At 34.8% G+C, this 16,231-nt stretch overlaps 1 protein-coding gene across 3 annotated transcripts in view; it reads left to right on the plus strand.

The window, feature by feature from the left end:
• The first annotated feature begins 283 nt into the window (after positions 1-283).
• FAM91A1 (family with sequence similarity 91 member A1) overlaps positions 284-16,231 on the plus strand; it is a 54,737-nt gene continuing 38,789 nt past the window's right edge. For 2 of the 3 annotated variants that reach the window (XM_077167595.1, XM_077167597.1), the window contains exons 1-8: positions 284-593; positions 5,099-5,183; positions 7,054-7,205; positions 8,875-8,932; positions 9,642-9,709; positions 10,271-10,384; positions 11,569-11,659; positions 12,023-12,085. In XM_077167595.1, coding sequence (XP_077023710.1) covers positions 522-593; positions 5,099-5,183; positions 7,054-7,205; positions 8,875-8,932; positions 9,642-9,709; positions 10,271-10,384; positions 11,569-11,659; positions 12,023-12,085 — 703 coding nt within the window. In that variant the 5' untranslated portion in view covers positions 284-521. Of the gene's footprint in view, positions 594-5,098; positions 5,184-7,053; positions 7,206-8,874; positions 8,933-9,641; positions 9,710-10,270; positions 10,385-11,568; positions 11,667-12,022; positions 12,086-16,231 lie in introns of those variants that run through there. The other variant, XM_077167598.1, reaches the window with a different exon arrangement.

Raw genomic sequence — 16,231 nt, forward strand, 5'->3', positions numbered from 1 at the left:
CTCACCCCAGTGCCTGTAACTGTCTCTTGGGTTAACTTATTCACATTTATAGGAAATTGGGTCATCCGACAATGGCAGTGCACACCCATTCGCCCATTTAACTCGTACTGAGACTGAAAGGGCAAGACGGTGCCTCAGGTCTGACATAGCCTGGTACCTCCAGGCACCACCTGGCTGCTCCGCCCCGAAAGCGCAGGGGGCGGAGTCGGAACGAGGGCGCCCCATCAATCTCACGCCAGCGGGCGGAAGTAACGTAGCTGAGAACCACTTCCGGTGGGTGGAAACTAGGAAGAAAAACTTGGAGCTGGTGAGGTTCCCCTGACGCCGAGGTCTGGTCGTTCTTTCCTCGTGGCCGGGCCGCGCGGAGCAGTCGGGACCTCTGGCCATGGGGCAGCTCGAGCCTTCCGCAGCGTGAGGAAGCAGCGGGGCCTCCTGCGGGCTCCCCTCTTAGGCCGAGGACGAGCAGGAGGGAGGCGTCGCTTCAGCGGCGACCGCCGGCCGGGGCCCGGTCTCCGGGCATCATGAACATAGACGTGGAGTTCCACATCCGGCACAACTACCCCTGGAGCAAGTTGCCGGCCAACGTGAGGCAGGTACGGCGGGTACCTGGGACCTGGGCGCCGACCTCCTCAGCTGCGCTCCGCCGTCATCAGCTCTCACCCTCGGGCCCCGGCTGGCTCCTCTCGGCTGACTCCCTCACCCCTTCCAGGGTCTCGGGAAAACCCATTGACAGCCTTGGGGTGAGGTCTGGTGCCGCAGGGGCCGGTTGGAGAGGTGGCCGAATGGGGTGGAATAGTGTCCATAGGACTCGCCTGGCACCTTTGCCGCAGCCTCGTTTCAACCAGGCATTGAGCTAGAAGATTGCGATACAGAGATTTAAAACATGGTCTTGGACTCCAGAACTTGAGGGTGTTGGGAAAGCAAGCAAGAAAGAGGTGAAAACGATACAGGCGAATAGCAGCGCATACGTACTTCCATTAATTATATGTGAGGGCCAAGGGGGAAGTAACAGGAAATTGTCCAGGGATAGTTGGGACGCTGAGAAGTGGAGGTGTTTATTGGGTCTAGAAAACGAGTAAGAAGAGTTAGATATGAGGGAAAAAGGATTTTCCAGGGAGAGGAAAAGTCGTTTTAAAAAGCTTGAATGGGATTTTGTGAGTGCACGGGTGGTGGTAGCAGATAAAGCTGGGAAAGCAATCATGGCCAGAATTTGAAGGGATTTGTTTACTTGTTTTGTTGAACTTTATCCTCTAGTCAAAATGGGTTTACTACAGATGTTTCTACAAGAGAGTGACGTGAGGTTTTGGTCTGAATGTTAATTCTCAGATGTTTGTCAGTTTTACTCAGTTGTTTAACATTTGAGTGCCATGTCTTGTTCTGGGTGCGGGTAGTTTATATCAATCAGCAAAACAAGGACTGAATTTATTTTAGTAAAAAAGGATAAACAGTAAATAAATGAATAACGTGAAACATGTTAGGTTTGAGGGTAGTGATAAGTGCTACATAGAAGGCACTCTTTCTCTGGCCATAGATTTGCACATTTTCTCCATTCTACTGATTCTAAGAGAAATTCTGTTTTCCATTGGTGCCACACAGTGGTATTTTTGGAGAATTTGGGTGGTGGTTATATGGGGTAAAGATTATTGTAATTTCCTTCCCTCAGCTTGGGGCCTTAGCTCTGGGAAATGAATAATTTTAGATTGAAGTGACACAGCTTGTGAGAAAAATGCATTTACTTTAAGATACCAGATAACAAGAAAGGCAAAAGATAAATTTAAGCAATGTATTTTATAATTCTTGGGTGTCAGTAGCTGCCAGTGTGGTATTTATCTTTAATGGGAGAATAAAAAGCTCAATCTAAAGGGGTACGTTTCTCTTGTTAAACTTGAATAATGGCTTTGGTGGACACTTTTGTTCTTTAGTGTTTTGTGGCGTATCTAGGTAGACAGCTAGATCTAGAACCAAAATTCTTTTCTTCCTGTTTTCATTTTTGTCTACTCTCCCATTCACCAAAATAAATGTAGCGTTATGGAAGAAGGATGAGATTCCACCATATCTAACATGTATAGTTGATCTTAATTAGTATTGGCAAGAGAGTTTCTAAAACTTAGTAATGATTATTAAAAATAATCACAGGATGGTGTTAAAATTTTTCAAATGTGAAGCTAAAAAAAATTTTTTTTAAGATCACTTAAAACAATGACTGTTCTAATGTAGAATAAACTTGGCCACTTGTAGAAGGTTTTGCAGAACGCATCTGTGTAAGGTTTACTTCCATGGACTAAGCTTAGCTACCGTTTGAGAGCCTACAACATCAGCTTTTTGTCTGTTCTCTTGCCCTCAGAATAGGACTTTCCAGTCCATTCTTTATCCTGCACTGGGGTCAGGTTTCTAAAATAAAAACCCAAGCCTATCACTGCTCTCTGTCTCCTTTAAGTTACTAGTAGCTTCTTTTCAAATCTCTCTCAGGACATCCCTTACCTTGTCTAGTTGGAGGGTCCACTATGTGTTGCGATAGTCCTGTCTTTTTCACCCATAATAGCACTTACTCCAGTATGTTGCATTTTCTGGTTCCATTATTTGTTTTGTCTTTGTATCCTGAGCACCCAACACATTGTTGGCTTTTAGTAAAATATTTTTTGAGGGAATGAGTGATAGCATCAGTCAGATTTTTCCAGTGCAGCTATAGCACAGTCTCTTTAAAAGTGGGGAACATTCTTTGGTTGGAAAAAATTTGTCTTTTGGCTTTGTACATACTAAGTAGTTTGATACAGCTTCCAGTATGTTTTGATGGATTTAGTTTTAAATGACTCATGTTTCCCAGTTTTGAAATTTGGGGGAAAGTGATTTAAACTTAAAAAAAATTTCAAGTTAACATTTTTTATATGGATGAGATGAAGTATTTTTATGTGATAGGGACTATGCTAGACTTTAAAAAATATATTAAAATTTTGGTAGGGCCATTTTTTCACGAATTTTACTGTAGTTTTCTGTTATCCATTTGTGTTATTCATTGTTTACAACAATTCGTAATTCTTTTATTTTAAGGGAACTCTTATGATATGGTATAATCCAAGATATGTCAATTAAATTTTTTTTCACTGAGTACATGTTAGGATTGTGGTTTGTAGAAGCAAAGGCTTTAGAAATTCTTTGCTTTTGTCATGCTCTGATGCATAATGGGTGTATGAAAGCCATTTCCTTATTCCTGTGTCATCTCCTTTAGTGCCTTTTATATGTAGCCCAACTTTATCTGTTGTATCTGCTCAGTATTTCAGCAGAGTCAGCATTGTCTCAGAGTTAAATGACTTTTCTCTAGTCAATTCCTATTGTGGCAACAATGTTGTGCCATGTGGATGGTGGGAGATGAGGGTAGGAGGAGGAGGGGTAGCCAAAGAGTCTCTGAACAAAACAATAACATTTTATGTACTTGGCTAGTGAAGAATAAAATAATCTTTTAATGTTTTTAGATATTTGTGTGCACATGTGTCTTGATTTCTCAGGACCAGTCATTGCTTAATGCCTAGTACACAGCTTAGATGTTTAATAAGTATCATATTATCTGATGGAGTTTATAAATAGTAGACCCGTATGTATTGTATAGGTGGCATGATTTGTACTTTTATTCTGAAGTTACCAGGAGCAGAATTTGAAAGAGAGGCAATTGCTGCAATTATGGGGACGTTAAGGGACTTATTTTAGAACAGAAGAGCAAAAACTCAATTTTGGAAGGTGCTAATATTTTAGCAAAATTTTTGTGTGCTTTTGTGAGTTTACATGTATGTGTGTCCTGTGTTCTCTTAAAAAGAGGTTTTAATTTGGTAGCAGATCTAGAGGAAATGCTATAAAGTTTTATAGAGTATTGTTAACTACTTGTAATGTTAATACAGGTGAAAATAATAAAAGCATATACATTCTGACAGTAGTATGAGTGCTGATTTAACCTGTGATAACCTATGTTAATCTAGATGCAGGAAGAAAGATACTTAGTTTTTTCCCATGTCTTTTTAAAAATATTACATGTCACTGGATCTAGTTATGTACCAGTTTATTTGTATGTGAGTTTCATCTGTTTTGTTTTGTGAAGGTTGTCTTAAGTGAAAGATTTGTATATAGACATCCATCTTGATTTTCAAAAACCTGTGAGTAAGAAATGCCCTGTAGGGCAGACCACTGAGGCTCGGTGGCAGAATTCTTACCTGCCATACCAGAGACCCAGGTCCAATTCCCAGTGCCTGCCCATGAAAAAAAAAAAAGTACCAGGTACAGAATCCTCTCATCTTCCAGTCATTATTCTCTAAAATGTCTAATTTCATTTTATAGTTCATTGGAAAGACCATACCTAGTTATTAGAATGTGGATTATTAGCAGTAATATTAAATTAAGTTTATAGTCATGCATCAAATGTATTGTTGACTATAATCAGGCAAACTAATAGATTCTTTGCTTTTATGAGAACCACCTTTGAACTTAAGATAGTAAATGCATAGCTAGAAAGATTTTTACTAATTCACAAATATGTCAGAATTTTATAATCGTCTAAATGCTTTCTGTTGTCATTTGAGGCTATTAAAAACTTGGTGTTTTTAAGGAGAAATCTTGTAATTTGGAAGTATATATTTGAAATGTATTTTTTTCCAGAAATTCTAACTTTTAATGATCATAGCCTCAGTTACAAATGATTATCAGAAACAGGCATCTGTCCTTAGTTCCCTTTTTTAAGCTTAAATAAATGTAGGTGCAAGAAACCATCCATCTGTCCATCATTCAACATATCCAAATTGGGTTGGTCAGGAAGGGGCAGTAGAACTTAAATGGAGATGTGTTCTGAGACCGTTCTTTTATTTCATTTAAATACTTTCATTAAGTATTTTAGTAAGTCTTTTTTAAAAAAGCAGACTGAAAGTAAATACATTGAATTTGTCCTCTGATACCATAGAAAAGTTAGAAAATGAAATTTAAGAAAATATTCTTTATTCAGTTCTGAAAATTAAGGAAGCCAGGATAAAGTTAGGGGGCACGGTTTTGAAATTTTATGAAGGACATAATACTATTTTGTTTAGAAGCTATTTAAAATCTATTTGAAATTTGTTTTTAGAGTCTTGGAAATTCACAGAGAGAATATGAAAAGCAGGTTGTCCTGTACAGTATCCGCAATCAGTTACGATACAGAAATAACTTAGGTAAGTAAGATATTTTTACATTGAGATGGAAATAATCATTTCTGGTTTGTTATTTTCATAAATCTGTCTTTTCGATATATGTGTGATAGTTCTGAAATTATTCTGTGTTCAGACTTTAAGAAACTGTACTGCTTAGCCCACCTAACAATAATTTATATTGCGTAGATTTTTCTTTCCAATTCTGATGGAAATTGAGTATTGTTTATAGATTTGTTTTACCCATAGAATATGAATCTTTTTTTTATTAATTAAAAAAAATTAACAAAACATTTAGAAATCATTCCATTCTACATGTACAATCAGTAATTCTTAATATCATCACATAGTTGCATATTCATCATTTCTTAGTATATTTGCATCGATTTAGAAAAAGAAATAAAAAGATAACAGAATAAGAATTAAAACGATAATAGAAAAAAGAAACCTATACCTCATATGCAGCTTCATTCAATGTTTTAACATAATTGCATTACAATTAGGTAGTATTGTGCTGTTTCTGAGTTTTTATATCCAGTCCTGTTGCACAGTCTGTATCCCTTCAGCTCCAATTACCCCTTCTCTTTTTTTTTTTTAATTAACGGAAAAAATGAAATTAACCCAACATTTAGAAATCATGCCATTCTACATATGCAATCCGTAATTCTTAACATCATCACATAGATGCATGATCATCGTTTCTTAGTACATTTGCATCGGTTTAGAAGAACTGGCAACACAACCGAAAAAGATATAGAATGTTAATATAGAGAAAAAAATAAAAGTAATAATAGTCAAAACAAAACAAAACAAAACAAAACAAAAACCTATAGCTCAGATGCAGCTTCATTCAGTGTTTTAACATGATTACTTTACAATTAGGTATTATTGTGCTGTCCATTTTTGAGTTTTTGTATCTAGTCCTGTTGCACAGTCTGTATCCCTTCAGCTCCAATTGCCCATTATCTTACCCTGTTTCTACCTCCTGCTGGACTCTGTTACTAATGACATATTCCAAATTTATAGAATATGAATCTTAATTCAATTTCATTTTTGCTTTTGGCAAGAAAATATGCCAAAAAGTTAGTCATACACTTGTTCTTAATAATTTTGACTCTGAGTTTTGTTTTTGTTTCCATAAATTTTCCAAATTATATAACATTAATGAATAACTAATAATTGGAACAAACTTTGAACATAATTGGCTCCATGAGTTCTTTATTCTTTTTATTTTAATTTTACTCTTTATTTCTGTTGGGTTACTTTGAGTTTTCTAGTCTGCAACCCTCCTATGTGTCATTCTATTTTTTGGGTGCGTGGTCTGGGAATTAAACCCAGGTCTCCCGCATGAAAGGTGAGCATTCTACCATGGAACCACTGTGTATCCCTGTGTCATTCTTATTTTAAACATAATATTTCAGAATTAGTTTTTCTATTTAAATGTATTCGATAGAAGTCAGAGGCCTTTTTACATTTAAAAATTGAAGAGTAGATAATTTTTAAAAATAGATTTGACTCCATTGAAAACTAGCATTCAGTTTGGCTATCTTGTGAAGTAATATAGTAAGGGATTTGATGCAGTATAGCCTATGTTTTACACTGTGGGGGTGGGGTACACAGGTGGTTCCGCATTTGTTTCTGATTTGGTAAGAATTATTTCTCTACTTATCTGTCCTATTGTGCATTTTAATTAATGACCGTGAATTCCATTCTTGTGGCATGTGTTATTGTTTCTTTGTTCTAACTTAGAATATTTTATTTGTTCTCTTCCAACATATACTTTTCTTTGTATGTAATATTGGTCTGTAAATGTGTTTCTTGTTGCATTTATAATTGATATACAATGATAGGAAACATGAATAAAGCTGGAGAATTTCTTATTCACCTCTCCCAGTTAAACATGTCAAGAAAGATGAACGCAAATACTATGAGGAACTCCTGAAATACAGTCGAGAGCATCTCATGCTGTACCCTTACCATTTGTCGGATATTATGGTTAGAGGCCTGCGGATAACACCATTTTCATATTACACTGGGATTATGGAGGTGAGTTTACAGTACAGGTGAACCATTAGAGAAAAGATGGTGCTATGTGGCGAGGACACCTTGTAGGTGAGGACCGTCTCTGTAGCTTTCAGTACTGGTGGCTATTGTTTCTGAGCTTATGGTGTAAAAAGGACTTCTGGTTATAAATTTGTTTTAGGCACGCTTTGTATAAATAGTTGTCATTATCAGTGTTTTCACATTGGAAAGGTATTTTTATTCTGTGTTCTTGACTCATTGACTTTTTGTGCTGTTGTAGCATTAATCATTCACTTATATTTGCAAAGTCTCTATAGAACTTACTGCTTTTAATATATGATAAGGGTGAAAATTGAACATTAAGCTCAGAGAAAATATATATAACTACTCACTATCTTCAGAAAGAAAATATGGTGACATAGATTGAACATTATGTAATACTTGTGTCAGAAAAAGAAATGTATAAGTAGTCCTGGCTGCTAATCTCTTTATATAATTATTAACTTTCAGGTATTACCTTTTTTCTCAAAGACAGTTTTTAGGCTGTGTAGAATAACTTCAGATACCAGTTCTTATATTGCTATCAAGTGAGCTTTAGGAAAAGATTGACAATAATTGTCAATTATGACTTATGTTTGAATGCTCCTGTTTTAAGTTCATTAGCCAGTTTAAGAGCAGAGAGAAGCCTAGAACATAAGGGATTGGAAACCTGCAGTAGCAGTGAGGTTAGTTCCCTTTATGATCTGGTTTCCTTTCCTTTGTATTCCTTTTAGTTATCTTCTTAAGTCCCTTCATGGACACTTGTGCAGCCTCATGTTTTCCATATCCCTATTTTGAAGGAAATACCAGAGTAAAGCTTGAGATCTGACTGCCCAGGTTACTGTCAGTCCCTTTTCCCTAGAATCACATAGCATAATGAAAGTGGCAGCACATCAGTAAGTAGAATAGTTGTTGCTGTCACTATTATTTTTCTACTGATATCTCCAAGGTTTGAGGGAGGTATAAAGGGAGTTTTCATCCCATTTACCAGCTTTCATTTATATCCAAGTGCTTGCCTCTCTCTGGTTTTCTGTTTCTCTACCATTAGGTATAGCTCTTGGGTTAAAATGGTCTTACCCCCATGGTAATAAGTTGGTGAAACAAATCGGGGTTGGTACATGCTGGATGCTGAGTTTAACTCCTTGCTGATTGGGATTTATAGAAATAAGAAGTACTAAGTAGCTAAAAAATTCGTTGGTAGTATTTTTTTTTTTTAATTTTTATTTTTATTTATTTTATTTTTACCACAGGTAGTATTTTTGATGCACGTGCATGGAGCTGTTACATTATTTGGCCTACTCTCAGAATAGGATTCTAGGCTCAGGTGTGAAGCATGGAGAGGCTAAAATTCTGATTGCTGATAGAGGTATTCCTTGCATAGTTTTCACAGAGCTGAGATTACAGGGCATCTGTCTGGGATTCATAGAGAGTAATAAGTGTGAGAAACCCAGACTTGGGACCCTGTGCTAACTGCCACAATGGTGATGCGCATGCTTCAGGCTGCGAAACTGATCTCAGTGCTCCATATACAATTATTGTTACTCTCTTTGGCTCTAGTAGTCTATATTTATATAATCTGCATCTATACACATGTATTTATACACGTTTTTATGTGAGGAACATTTGCATTTAAATTCTTTAATTTTTTTTAAAGGATATTATGAACAGTGAGAAAAGTTATGATTCATTGCCCAATTTTACTGCTGCTGACTGTAAGTATTTAGTTTTGTGGAAGGAGTAATGTTTAGGATGTGTCTTTGTGCATGCATGCTGTTATTGTTTCAGTGTCTTAATGTGTGCTTTTACCCTGAAACACTTACGAAAGATGAAAACAGTATACTGTATTATAAATGAAAATTTTATCAGGTGATACAAGTCTAGTGTAGGATTTAGTCTAAATGACTGAGTGAGGGATATTTTAGAATAGGAATCAGAAAAATGGGACTAATCTATGTATTTGTAGAGAATGAAGTTCTTTCTGATAGTTGGGCTGTGTTGTTTACCAAATGAGGAAAGCAAACTTGTTTATAGTATTTTTGCAGTGTAATACACAGTTAAGTTTTTATTAACATAATTTGCTGGCGTTTTATTATTCTTATTTTAGTGAAGTATATTATGCTTATTTAGTGAAATATGAGATAGTTCTGTTGGATAAGAGGAAACTTCCACTGAGAAGCAGGTTTTTGACGTCTTGAAATTGGAAGAACTTCTTTTAGAAATTTTTCTCATTTAGCATTGTCAAGTGTTAAAGCCGAATTCATCTCTCCCAAAGTTTAGTTTTCTTTTATATTTTATTTGAAGAATTCTTCCTAATTTGATATTGATTAACTATGCAAAGTTGAATAAAAACTGAAGGTTTTTCCTAAAAGAGTTCCTAAAAGATATATTAAATGTTTTTAAAGTAAACGCTCTTTCTTTTAGGTCTAAGACTTCTTGGCATAGGAAGAAATCAGTACATTGATCTTATGAATCAGTGTAGATCATCAAAAGTAAGTTAATAGTTTCTCTTTCTTCCTCATTTTGCCCTCCTCAACAAACTGTGATTAGTTTTGTTAATTAGAAGAAATGATTTTTAATTTCTTTGATCAATTAAAATATGCTTAATACAGAAACCTTGATACAAAAATAATTCTCTAGATTGTAGCTGAAGTGATTATTGGCTTAAAAATATTTAAGGCATAAAACATTTAACTTATTTAAAAAAATTAATTTTACCCTCCTGTTTTTTTTCCTCTTACTTACTCGCTCCATTCCCAGCATTCACTTAATGGTGAAATAAATATACGTTTTCAAAATGCATTTTTCACCTTTTAGATATCATTTGAGGTTCTGTATTTAGGGCTAAATGATTAGTGTTTTAAAATGATTTAAGAATTAATGACCTTCTGTTGAATATGTCTAGAATATTTAAGATCTTAAAACATGAGAATTTTAAAATATAGTTTAGTCTGTAAGAAACTGACTTATTGTATGATGAATAAAAGAAGAAAGTGTTAATTTTAGGTTGAGTACAGATTTGAAATGTTTCTTAAATGTTTGTACCATTGTAGAAATTTTTCAGACGGAAAACAGCCCGTGATCTTTTACCAGTAAAGCCAGTGGAAATAACCATAGAGGCATGGTGGGTGGTGCAGGCTGGATATATCACAGAAGATGACATAAAGGTATATATCTTTAAAAGTTAAAATTTTAGTTTTTAAATTATTTTATAACTTTAAATTATATAAGTTCTGTAACTTAAGAAAAAAACACTTATTTTCCTGAAGATACTGAAATTCAAAATTTAAAATGATCTTTGTGTAGGCTGGAATATTGAGGGGTTTCCAGAGTACACTTTAATAGGGAAACTTGTCTTGATTCATGTACAATAATCTGTGGGTGTTGATTAGAAGTTTCATATAAAGTAATGTGGTGCAACTACTAACAACAGCAATGATATTGGCTAACACTTTTGAGCACTTGCTGTGTGCCAGATGTGCCAGGCACTATTCTGAATGCCTTTTATATTGTTTCATTTAATTCTGATAACAACCCAGAGGTATGTACTTTTTGTATTGCCATTTCATGTGTGAGGAAAGGGGACATAGAGAGGTCCAGTAACTGCTCAAATCATAGTGTTAGTAAATGTCCAGGATTTAACCCAGACAATGTGCTCTTGAACTGGTGCTCTTAACTACTGTGCTAAACTAATACACTGAAGTGGTAGGTGCTTTGATAGGACGATAGTATCAAGATCAGGGAAAATGGTATTCCTAGTGGGCAGACTGATATAAGCCTTACACATGTTGATTTGGAGGAAAGAACTGGGGTGGTGAGGGGTCTAGAGACCAGTTTATGTCTGTATAGTGGAAGGAATGTGAGTGAACATGTGGACTTTTTTTTAGTCTGCGTTTTACTCTGCTGGAGAGGGCCAGTTAATTCCTGTGACTGTGAGGTTTGGAAAATAGCTGCAGTCTGTGTAATAGTAGCACCCTTCCTGTCACTGAGAATATTCATGTGAAGTTTGAATAAACTTCTGATTTGAGAGATTTAGAGTTGGTAAATGGATCTGGTTACAATTCAAAAAAGATGAGTAAATATTGGTATTTATCAGTAAACACTTATGAACAAATATTGGTACTTACAGTTATTTTGGTTCTCTAAATTCTGTTGGTAGTTTATTTTGGCATCTTAATTGATGGCTGTGTGCATAGTTTTTTGTTTGAATTCTAGAGTAATAAATGAAAAAATATGTAGTTCATTAGACTAGTTGCATATAATCATTTGTTTAAACATGAATAGATTTCAGAAGACTTAGGAATAAGCTAATTTGGACAGAGCTTAATTGAAAATATTTTGCTTTTCTTAGATATGCACTTTGCCTGAGAAATGCGCTATTGATAAGATCATCGATTCAGGTCCTCAACTCTCTGGATCACTAGATTACAATGTAGTACATAGTAAGTGGTTAGTAGAAATGGTCTTTTGTTCATATAAAATCTTGTTTAAGCCACCAATAATTAACAGCAATTATTTATCATTTAGGTATGAATATTACTATTTCCTAAGGCATTTTATTGTTTTGTGACCTTAGTTCATTTTTTTCCAATGTGACTGTTACATATACTAGAAATTTATACAAAAAATTGGTAAGAAAAATTTTGTAGTTCTGAGCATTTGTAGGAAACAGATTTGAAAACTTTAATATGATTCTTTTCCTCTTCTATTTACTTTATGCACATAGTAGAAAGGTAGGAATCAGTTTTAAAAAAATTAGTATTGTTTAGTATTCCAGCTAAAACAAGGTGCTTTTGCTTCTGTAGGTTTATATAACAAAGGATTTATTTATCTGGATGTACCAATATCTGATGACAGTTGTATAGCAGGTAAGTGTCTATTAACATTTTTCTTTGATTTTTTTTTAATGCCTGCTAGGTGCACTGCACAACACCACAATAAATTAGACACAAATCACTCAAGGTGTTAGATCTTAGGTTTAAGAACAAAAACAAAAATATTTCTTAATTGTAGCACATTGAGTGGCTTTACTTAAATTCCTTATTTTCATTGTTATTTTGGTGATACCATAATAAACAATAGAAATACAAGATAAATTTGTCATGCTCCCAACTCAATGTTTTTATAAATCCATGTCTCTTTCTAGTTCTTGTTCGATGCATGACAATAAAGATTATTTAGCAATAACATAGAATTTTATGTTCTCCATTTTCATTAAAGTACCGTGTCTTATTTTTTCACGTTACTACAGTCTTTTGTCTTTATCTCTTCCTTTCTTCTGTCTTTATCTACCTCCCCAGGATAAACCAGTAGTAAGTGCCTTGTGTATTTCCTTCTACACCTGTAGGTGCATCATTTTATTAAACCATTCTTCTGTTGCTGATTATTCAGGTTATGTCCAGCTTTTTGGCATTATAATTAGCGAAGTGCTTAATATCCTTGAACACGGAATGGTTAGATTTCTTATCAATTTATAGAAGTACCTACTATATTCAGGTACTATGTCACAAATATGTACCCTGCCTATCTTTTAGCTTTTGTTCTTACTTGTGATACCTTTACCTGTACAAAGATACTTAATTTTTATGCAATCAAATCAGTATGAAATATCAAAAAATTCCAGGAAATGGTCTTACTGTTAACAAATGAGTAGTGATAGGGCTTATTACAGAAATATGTCCTCATATCCACGCTGAATCCTGACAGGTTATCATGCTCTAGTGTGTCCTGACGTTTATTTGTGTTAGCATGTGTGTGTAATTCTTCAGTAATAGATTTGAATCATGTGCATAAACAAATTTTAATTTTAGCTTGGAAAGACAGCTATAAGAGTAAATGAAATATTTACACTAATTTATATGTTGGTGTAAAAAAAACACTAGTTTTAAAATTTGAAAGGTTTTGATAGGGAAATGCTGGAAGATAGGTGGTAGTGATTTCCTGTGACAGTTGGGAAACTCATCAGATGTTAATTTTGACTCATTTGAGATTCACCTAAAAAGACTGTTTAAAATTAGTTCATTTTTGGTCCATTTTAGCTGGCAGTTTGAATACTGATTCACATTAGCACTAAATTCATTTAAAAGAAGTAGTCATATGACCTCAGTAGAGGCAGAATGGATGGTTGTTCCATTACAGTGATGTGTTCTGCTGCATTTCACTTTAGTAACTGGCCATTTTTGATGGTACAGACAAACCCATAGTATTACAACTGCCACTTTCACCCTGCTATCACCATGGTACCTCTGGGCTTTCCCTAAATTGAAATAAACCCTTGAGAAAGCAATTTGACAACGGGGAACTCATCAGATTCAGCATAAATGACCAAATTATGCTAGCGCTGTTTCTTAAATAATCCATCATTACTGCTTAAATGAAGTGTAACTTTTTCATATACTAAATTTCCCCCATATTAGGTTTGATTGCTTTTTTCTTCCACTGATTTATTTATTGTTTGTTTGTACTTCCACTGATCTATTTTTGTTCTCATACTGTACTCTTGTTTTTTTTTTTTCTTTTTTAACTTTTTTATAGTATAGGACTATATATAAAGCAAAGAAATAAAACAATAGTTTTTTCAACTATTTTTCACTCTTCAACAAGTAGTTATAGGACAGATCTCAGAGTTTGTCATGAGCTACTATATGATCCTCTCAAATTTTTCCTTCTAGCTATTCCAGAATATAGGAGGCTAAAGCCTTAAATATTTTTTTATCATCACAATGGACTTTTTTCCTTTTTTGTGTGAAAAATAACATATATATAAAAAAGCTATAAATTTCAAAGCACAGCACCACAATTAGTTGTAGAACATATTTCAGAGTTTGACTTGGGTTACAATTCCACAATTTTAGGTTTTTAATTCTGGCTACTCTAAAATACTAGAGACTAAAAGAGTTATCGCTTTAATGATTCAGCATTTATATTCATTTGTTAAATCCTGTCTTCTCTGTATAACTCCACCATCAACTTTGGTTTTTCCATCCCTCTCTTTTTTTAAATTTTATTAATTAAACATACCAACATACAAACACAAACATTCTTACCATATGATCATTCCATTCTTGATTTATAATCAATAACTCACAGTATCATCACAGTTGTATATTCACCATCATGATCATTTCTTAGAACATTTGCATCAATTCAGAAAAAAAAATTCATACATACCATACCCCTTACCCCTCCCTTTCATTGATCACTAGCATTTCAGTCTACTAACTTTATTTTAACATTTGTTCCCCCTATTATTTATGTATTCTTTTTTTTTTTTTTTTTTTTTTATTAACGGAAAGAAAAAAAAGAAATTAACACAACATTTAGAAATCATACCATTCTACATATGCACTCAGTAATTCTTAACATCATCACATAGATGCATGATCATTGTTTCTTAGTACATTTGCATCAGTTTAGAGGAACTAGCAACACAACAGAAAAAGATATAAAATGTCAATATAAAGAAAAGAAATAAAAGTAGTAGTAATAGTAAAAAACAACAACAACAAACAAACCAACAAGCAAACAAAAACAAAAACAAAAAAAAAAAAAAACCCTATAGCTCAGATGCAGCTTCATTCAGTATTTTAACATGATTACTTTACAATTAGGTATTATTGTGCTGTCCATTTTTGAGTTTTTGTATCTAGTCCTGTTGCACAATCTGTATCCCTTCAGCTTCAATTACCCATTGTCTTACCCTGTTTCTAACTCCTGCTGAACTCTGTTACCAATGACATATTTCAAGTTTATTCTCGAATGTCCGTTCACAACAGTGGGACCATACAGTATTTGTTCTTTAGTTTTTGGCTGGATTCACTCAGCATAATATTCTCTAGGTCCATCCATGTTATTACATGGTTCACAAGTTTATCTTGTCTTAAAGCTGCATAATATTCCATCGTATGTATATACCACAGTTTGTTTAGCCACTCTTCTGTTGATGGAGATTTTGGCTGTTTCCATCTCTTTGCAATTGTAAATAACGCTGCTATAAACATTGGTGTGCAAATGTCCGTTTGTGTCTTTGCCCTTAAGTCCTTTGAGTAGATACCTAGCAATGGTATTGCTGGGTCGTATGGCAATTCTATATTCAGCTTTTTGAGGAACCGCCAAACTGCCTTCCACAGTGGTTGCACCCTTTGACATTCCCACCAACAGTGAATAAGTGTGCCTCTTTCTCCGCATCCTCTCCAGCACTTGTCATTTTCTGTTTTGTTGATAATGGCCATTCTGGTGGGTGTGAGATGATATCTCATTGTGGTTTTGATTTGCATTTCTCTAATGGCCAGGGACATTGAGCATCTCTTCATGTGCCTCTTGGCCATCCGTATTTCTTCTTCTGGTAGGTGTCTGTTTAAGTCTTTTTCCCATTTTGTAATTGGGTTGGCTGTCTTTTTGTTGTTGAGTTGAATAATCTCTTTATAAATTCTGGATACTAGACCCTTATCTGATATGTCATTTCCAAATATTGTCTCCCATTGTGTAGGCTGTCTTTCTACTTTCTTGATGAAGTTCTCTGATGCACAAAAGTGTTTAATTTTGAGAAGCTCCCATTTATTTATTTCCTTCTTCAGTGTTCTTGCTTTAGGTTTAAGGTCCATAAAACCACCTCCAGTTGTAAGATCCATAAGATATCTCCCAACATTTTCCTCTAACTGTTTTATGGTCTTAGACCTAATGTTTAGATCTTTGATCCATTTTGAGTTAACTTTTGTATAGGGTGTGAGAGATGGGTCTTCTTTCATTCTTTTGCATATGGATATCCAGTTCTCTAGGCACCATTTATTGAAGAGACTGTTCTGTCCCAGGTGAGTTGGCTTGACTGCCTTATCAAAGATCAAATGTCCATAGATGAGAGGGTCTATATCTGAGCACTCTATTCGATTCCATTGGTCGATATATCTATCTTTATGCCAATACCATGCTGTTTTGACCACTGTGGCTTCATAATATGCCTTAAAGTCAGGCAGCGCGAGACCTCCAGCTTCGTTTTTTTTCCTCAAGATGTTTTT

Source organism: Tamandua tetradactyla, chromosome 6 (genome assembly GCF_023851605.1).
Source record: "Tamandua tetradactyla isolate mTamTet1 chromosome 6, mTamTet1.pri, whole genome shotgun sequence".
Lineage (NCBI taxonomy): Eukaryota > Metazoa > Chordata > Mammalia > Pilosa > Myrmecophagidae > Tamandua > Tamandua tetradactyla.